Source organism: Orcinus orca, chromosome 8 (assembly GCF_937001465.1).
Source record: "Orcinus orca chromosome 8, mOrcOrc1.1, whole genome shotgun sequence".
NCBI classification, from domain to species: domain Eukaryota; kingdom Metazoa; phylum Chordata; class Mammalia; order Artiodactyla; family Delphinidae; genus Orcinus; species Orcinus orca.
Window position 1 is genome coordinate 78,385,001 of NC_064566.1, and position 7,668 is coordinate 78,392,668.

Genomic DNA, 7,668 nt, shown 5'->3' on the forward strand with positions numbered 1-7,668 from the left:
CCTCCTCCACCGCCTCCTCCTTCATTTTCTTCCTCTTCTTCCTCCTCCACCACCTCCTCCTCCTCCTCCACCTCCTCCACCACCTCCTCCTTTTTCTTCCTCTTCTTCCTCCTCCACCACCTCCTTCTCCTCCTCCACCTCCTCCACCATCTCCTCCTTTTTCTTCCTCTTCTTCCTCCTCCACCACCTCATCATCCTCCTCCACGTCCTCCACCACTTCCTCCTTCTTTTTCTTCCTCTTTTTCCTCCTCCACCACCTCCTCCTCCTCCTCCTCCGCCTCCTCCACCGCCTTCACCTTCTTTTTCTTCCTCTTCTTCCACCTCCACCACCTCCTCCTCCTCCTCCTCCTCCTCCACCTCCTCCACCGCCTCCTCCTTATTTTTCGCTCTCTTCTTCCTCCTCAACCACCTCCTCTTCCTCCTCCTCCACCGCCTCCTCCTTCTTCTTCGTCCTCTTCTTCCTTCTCCACCACCTCCTCCTCCTCCTCCTCCGCCTCCTCCACCGCTTCCTTCTTTTTCTTCCTCTTCCTCCTCCACCACCTCCTCCTCCTCCTCCGCCTCCTCCACCGCATCCTCCTTCTTTTTCTTCCTCTTCTTCCTCCTCCACCACCTCCTCCTCCGCCTCCTCCACCGCCTCCTCCTTTTTCATTCTCTTCTTCCTCCTCCACCACCTCCTCCTCCTCCTCCACCTCCTCCACCGCCTTCCCCTTCTTTTTCTTCCTCTTCTTCCTACTCCACCACCTCCTCCTCCTCCTCCTCCTCCCCTACCTCCTCCACCGCCTCCTCCTTATTTTTCGCTCTCTTCTTCCTCCTCAACCACCTCCTCTTCCTCCTCCTCCACCGCGTCCTCCTTCTTCTTCGTCCTCTTCTTCCTCCTCCACCACCTCCTCCTCCTCCTCCTCCGCCTCCTCCACCGCTTCCTTCTTTTTCTTCCTCTTCCTCCTCCACCACCTCCTCCTCCTCCTCCGCCTCCTCCACCGCCTCCTCCTTCTTTTTCTTCCTCTTCTTCCTCCTCCACCACCTCCTCCTCCTCTTCCACCTCCTCCACCACCTCCTCCTTTTTCTTCCTCTTCTTCCTCCTCCATCACCTCCTCCTCCACCTCCTCCACCACCTCCTCCTTTTTCTTCCTCTTCTTTCTCCTCCACCACCTCCTCCTCCTCCTCCACCTCCTCCACCACCTCCTCCTTTTTCTTCCTCTTCTTCTTCCTCCACCACCTCCGCCGCCGCCGCCTCCTCCACCGCCTCCTCCTTCATTTTTTTCCTCTTCTTTCTCCTCCACCACCTCGTCCTTCTCCGCCTCCTCCACCTCCTCCTCCTTCTTTTTCTTCCTCTTCTTCCTCCTCCACAACCTCCTCCTCCTCCTCCACCTCCTCCACCACCTCCTCCTTCTTTTTCTTCCTCTTCTTCCTCCTACACCACCTCCTCCTTCTCCGCCTCCTCCACCACCTCCTCCATCTTTTTCTTCCTCTTCTTCCTCCTCCACCACCTCCTCCTCCGCCTCCTCTACAACATCCTTCTTTTTTTTCTTCCTCTTCTTCCTCCTCCACCACCTCCTCCTCCTCCTCCACCTCCTCCACCACCTCCTCCTTGTTTTTCTTCTTCTTCTTCCTCCTCCACCACCGCCTCCTCCTCCTGCACCTCCTCCACCACCTCCTCATTTTTCTTCCTCTTCTTCCTCCTACACCACCGCCTACACCTCCGCCTCCTCCACCGCCTCCTCCTTCTTTTTGTTCCTCTTCTTCTTCCTCCACCACATCCTCCTCCTCCTCCTCCGCCTCCTCCATCGCCTCCTCCTTCATTTTCGTCCTCTTCTTTCTCCTACACCACCTCCTCCTCTGCCTCCTCCACCGCCTCCTCCTTTTTCTTCCTCTTCTTCCTCCTACACCACCTCCTCCTCCTCCTCCTCCGCCTCATCCACCGCCTCCTCGTTCTTTTTCTTCCACTTCTTCCTCCTCCACCACTTTCTCCTCCTCCTCCTCCGCCTCCTCCACCGCCTGCTTCTTTTTCTTCCTCTTCCTCCTCCACCACCTCCTCCTCCTCCTCTGCCTGCTCCACCGCCTCCTCCATCTTTTTCTTCCTCTTCTTCCTCCTCCACCACCTCCTCCTCCGCCTCCTCCACCGCCTCTTCCTTCTTTTTCTTCCTCTTCTTCCTGCTCCACCACCTCCTCGTTCTCCTCCACCTCCTCAACCATCTCCTCCTTTTTCTTCCTCTTCTTCCTCCTCCACCACCTCCTCCTCCTCCGCCTCCTCCACTGCCTCCTCCTTCATTTTCTTCCTCTTCTTCCTCCTCCACCACCTCCTCCTCCTCCGCCTCCTCCACTGCCTCCTCCTTCTTTTTCTTCCTCTTCTTCCTCCTCCATCACCTCCTTCTCCTCCTCCACCTCCTCCACCACCTCCTCCTTCTTTTTCTTCCTCTTCTTCCTTCTACACCACCTCCTCCTCCTCTGCCTCCTCCACCACCTCCTCCATTTTTCCTTCCTCTTGTTCCTCCTCCACCACCTCCTCCTCCTCCTCCGCTTCCTCCACTGCCTCCTCCTTCTTTTTCTTCCTCTTCTTCCTCCTCCACCACCTCTTCCTCCTCCGCCTCCTCCACCATCTCCTCCATCTTTTTCTTCCTCTTCTTCCTCCTCCACTACCTCCTTCTCCGTCTCCTCCACCGCCTCCTCCTTTTTCGTCCTCTTCTTCCTCCTCCACCACCTCCTCCTCCTCCTCCTCCGCCTCCTCCACCTCCTCCTCCTTGTTTTTCTTCCTCTTCTTCCTCTTCCACCACCTCCTCCTTGTCCTCCGCCTCCTCCACCTCCTCCTCCTTGTTTTTCTTCCTCTTCTTCCTCCTCCACCACCTCCTCCTCCTCCTCCTCCGCCTCCTCCACCACCTTCACCTTCTTTTTCTTCCTCTTCTTCCTCCTCCACCACCTCCTCCTCCTCCTCCTCCGCCTCCTCCACCACCTTCACCTTCTTTTTCTTCCTCTTCTTCCTCCTCCACCACCTCCTCCTCCTCCTCCTCCGCCTCCTCCACCGCTTCCTTCTTTTTCTTCCTCTTCCTCCTCCACCACCTCCTCCTCCTCCTCCGCCTCCTCCACCGCCTCCTCCTTCTTTTTCTTCCTCTTCTTCCTCCTCCACCACCTCCTCCTCCTCCTCCACCTCCTCCACCACCTCCTCCATCTTTTTCTTCATCCTCTTCCTCCTCCACCACTTCCTCCTTCCCCTCCTCCACCGTCTCCTCCTTCTTTTTCGTCGTCTTTTTCCTCCTTCACCACCTCCTCCTCCTCCTCCTCCGGCTCCTCCACCGCCTCCTCCTTTTTTTTCGTGCTCTTCGTCCTCCTCCACCACCTCCTCCACCTTTTTCTTCCTCTTCTTCCTCCTCCACCACCTCCTCCCCCTCCTCCTCCGCCTCCTGCACCACCTCCTCCTTCTTTTTCTTCCTCTTTTTCCTCCTCCACCACCTCCTCCTCCTCCTCCGCCTCCTCCACTGCCTCCTCCTTCTTTTTCGTCGTTTTCTTCCTCCTCCACCACCTCCTCCTCCTCCTCCTCCGCCTCCTCCACCATCTCCTCCATCTTTTTCTTCCTCTTCTTCCTCCTCCACCACCTCCTACTCCGCCTCCTCCACCGCCTCCTCCTTCTTTTTCGTCCTCTTCTTCCTCCTCCACCACCTCCTCGTCCTCTTCCTCCTCCTCCTCCTCCTATGCCTCTTTCTTCTCTTTCTTCCTCTTCGTCCTCTTCCACCGCCTCCTCCTCCTCCTCCTCCGTCTCTGCCTCCTCCTTCTGTTTCTTCCTCTTCTTCCTCCTCCATCACCTCCTCCTTTTTTTCTTCCTCCTCTTCCTTCTCTATCACCCCCTCCTCCGCCGCCTCCTCCACCACCTCCTCCTTCTTTTTCTTCCTCTTCTTCCTCCTCCACCACCTCAAACACAGTATGTTAAACAAAATGAGGAGACAGAGAAACACACAGCAGATGAAGGAGCAAGATTAAAACCCACCATACCTAACAATTGAAGAGGAAATAGGCAGTCTACCTGAAAAAGAATTCAGACTAATGATAGTAAGATTGATCCAAAATCTTGGAAATAGAATGAGAAAATACAAGAAACGTTTAACAAGGACCTAGAAGATCTAAATAATAAACAAACAGAGATGAACTACAGAATAAATGAAATTAAAAATTCTCTGGAATTGATCAATAGCAGAATAACTGAGGCAGAAGAACAGATAAGCGACCTGAAGGTAAAAGAGTGGAAATAACTACTGCAGAACAGAATAAAGAAAAAAGAATGAAAAGAATTGAGGACAGTCTCACAGACTTCTGGGACAACATTACACACACCAACATTTGAATTACAGGGGTCCCAGAAGAAGAAGAGAAAAAGAAAGGGACTGAGAAAATATTTGAAGCGATTATAGTTGAAAACTTCCCTAATATGGGAAAGGAAAAAGTTAATCAAGTCCAGGAAGCACAGAGAGTCCCATACAGGATAAATCCAAGGAGAAACACACCAAGACACATATTAATCAAACTATCAAAAATTAAATACGAAGAAAAAATATTAAAAGCATCAAGGGAAAAACAACAAATAAAACACAAGGGAATCCCCATAAGGTTAACAGCTGATCGTTCAACAGAAACTCTGCAAGCCAGAACGGTGTGGCAGGACATATTTAAAGTGGTGAAGGAGAAAAACCTACAAGCAAGATTACTCTACCCAGCAAGGATCTCATTCAGATTTGATGCAGAAATTAGAACCTTTACAGACAAGCAAATCTAAGAGAATTCAGCACCACCATACCAGGTTTACAACAAATGCTAAAGAAAGTTCTCTAGGAAGGAAACACAAGAGAAGGAAAACACCTACAATAACAAACCCAAAAGAATTATGAAAATGGTAACAGGAACATACATATTGATATTTACCTTAAATATAAATTGATTAAGTGCTCCAACCAAAAGACATAAACTAGCTGCATGGATACAAAAACAAGACCCATATATTTGCTGTCTACAAGAGGCCCACTTCAGACTGAAAGTGAGGGGATGGAAAAATACGTTCCATGCAAATGGAAATCAAAAGAAAGCTGGAGTAGCAATTCTCATGTCAGAAAAAATAGACTTTAAAATAAAAACTATTACAAGAGACAAAGAATGACACTACATAATGATCAAGGGATCAATCCAAGAAGAAGATATAAGAATTGTACATATTTATGCACCCAACATAGGAGCACCTCAATACATAAGGCAAATACTAACAACCATAAAAGGGGAAATCGACAGTAGCACAATCACAGTAGGGAATTTAACACCCCACTTTCACCAATGGATAGATCATCCAAACTGAAAATAAATGAGGAAACACAAGCTTTAAATGATACATTAAACAAGATGGACTTAATTGATATTTATAGGACATTCCATCCAAAAACAACAGAATACACATTCTTCTCAAGTGCTCATGGAACATTCTCCAGGATAGATCATATCTTGTGTCACAAATCAAGCCTTGGTAAATTTAACAAAACTGAAATTGTATCAAGTATCTTTTCTGACCACAATGCTATGAGACTAGATATCAATTACAGGATAAAATCTGTAAAAATACAAACACATGGAGGCTAAACAATACACTACTTAATAACCAAGAGATCACTGAGGAAATCAAAGAAGAAATCAAAAAACCTAGAAACAAATGACAATGAAAACACTATGACCCAAAACATATGGGATGCAGCAAAAGCAGTTCTAAGAGGGAAGTTTATAGCAATAAAATCCTACCTTAAGAAACAAGAAACATCTCAAATAAACAACCTAATCTTACACCTAAAGCAATTAGAGAAAGAAGAACAAAAAAAAACCCAAAGTTAGCAGAAGGAAAGAAATCATAAAAATCAGATCAGAAATAAATGAAAAAGAAATGAAGGAAATGATAGCAAAGATCAATAAAACTAAAAGCTGGTTATTTAAGAAGATAAACAAAATTTATAAACCATTAGCCAGCATCATCAAGAAAAAAAAAGGGAGAAAGCTCAAATCAATAGAATTACAAATGAAAAAGGACAAGTAACAATTGACACTGCAGAAATACAAAGGATTATGAGAGATTACTACAAGCAGCTCTATGCCAATTAAATGGATAACCTGGAAGAAATGGACAAATTCTTGGAAAGGCACAACCTTCTGAGACTGACCCAGGAAGAAATAGAAAATATGAACAGACCAATCACAAGCACTGAAATTGAAACTGTGATTAGAAATCTTCCAACAAACAAAAGCCCAGGACCAGATGGCTTCACTGGCGAATTCTATCAAAGATTTAGAGAAGAGGTAACACCTATCCTTCTCAAACTCTTCCAAAATATAGCAGAGAGAGGAACACTCCCAAACTCATTCTATGAGGCCACCAACACTCTGATACCAAAACCAGACAAAGATGTCACCAAAAAAGGAAAACTACAGGCCAATATCACTGATGAACACAGATGCAGAAATCCTTGACAAAATACTAGCAAACAGAATCCAACAGCACATTAGAAGGATCATACCCTCTGATCACGTGGGATTTATCCCAGGAATGCAAAAATTCTTCAATATACGCAAATCAATCAACGTGATACACCAGATTAACAAATTGAAGGGAAAAAAAAGCATATGATCATCTCAATAGATGCAGAGAAAGATTTCGACAAAATTCAACAACCATTAATGATAAAAAAAAAAAAACCTCCAGAAAATAGGCATAGAGGGAGATTTCTTCAACATAATAAAGGCCATATATGACAAACCCACAGCCAACATTGTCCTCAATGGTGAAAAGCTGAAACCATTTCCACTAAGATCAGGAACAAGACAAGGTTGCCCACTCTCACCACTATTATTTAACATAGTTTTGGAAGTTTTAGCCACAGCAATCAGAGAAGAAAAAGAAATAAAAGGAATCCAAATTGGAAAAGAAGAAGTAAAGCTGTCACTGTTTTCTGATGACATGATACTATACATAGAGAGTCCTAAAGATGCTACCAGAAAACTACTAGAGCTAATCAATGAATTTGGTAAAATAACAGGATACAAAATTAATGCCCGAAATCTCTAGCATTCCTGTACACTAATGATGAAAAATCTGAAAGTGAAATTAAGAAAACACTGCCATTTACCACTTCAGGAAAAAGAATAAAATATCTAGGAATAAACCTACCTAAGGAGACAAAAGACCTGTATGCAGAAAATTATAAGAAACTGATGAAAGAAATTAAAGATGATACAAATAGATGGAGAGATATACCATGTTCTTGGATTGGAAGAATCAACATTGTGAAAATGACTCTACTACCCAAAGCAATCTACAGATTCAATGCAATCCCTATCAAACTACCAATGGCATTTTTTACAGAACTAGAACAAAAAATTTCACAATTTGTTTGGAAACACAAAAGACCCTGAATAGCCAAAGCAATCTTGAGAAAGAAAAACTGAGCTGGAGGAATCAGACTCCCTGTCTTCAGACTATACTACAAAGGCTAAAGTAATCAAGACAGTATGGTACTGGCACAAAAACAGAAATATAGATCAATGGAACAGGATAGAAAGCCCAGAGATAAACCCACTCACATATGGTTACACTATCTTTGATAATGGAGGCAAGAATATACGGTGGAGAAAAGACAGCCTCTTCAATAAGTGGTG

General features: G+C 46.1%; 1 protein-coding gene and 1 pseudogene across 3 annotated transcripts in view; one reads left to right on the forward strand and one right to left on the reverse strand.

Annotated features, from left to right (window-relative positions):
* LOC125965266 (uncharacterized) overlaps positions 1-3,196 on the reverse strand; it is a 14,173-nt gene extending 10,977 nt beyond the window's left edge. For all 3 annotated transcript variants that reach the window (XM_049714128.1, XM_049714126.1, XM_049714127.1), the window contains exons 1-2: positions 2,772-3,196; positions 358-476 (exon numbers count right to left, since the gene is read on the reverse strand). In XM_049714128.1, the coding sequence (XP_049570085.1) occupies positions 377-476; positions 2,772-3,175 (504 nt within the window). In that variant the 5' untranslated portion in view covers positions 3,176-3,196 and the 3' untranslated portion in view covers positions 358-376. The remainder of the gene's footprint in view (positions 1-357; positions 477-2,771) is intronic.
* Positions 1-7,668, forward strand: part of LOC101274224 (lysine-specific demethylase 4D-like) — a 65,999-nt pseudogene that overhangs the window by 36,559 nt on the left and 21,772 nt on the right.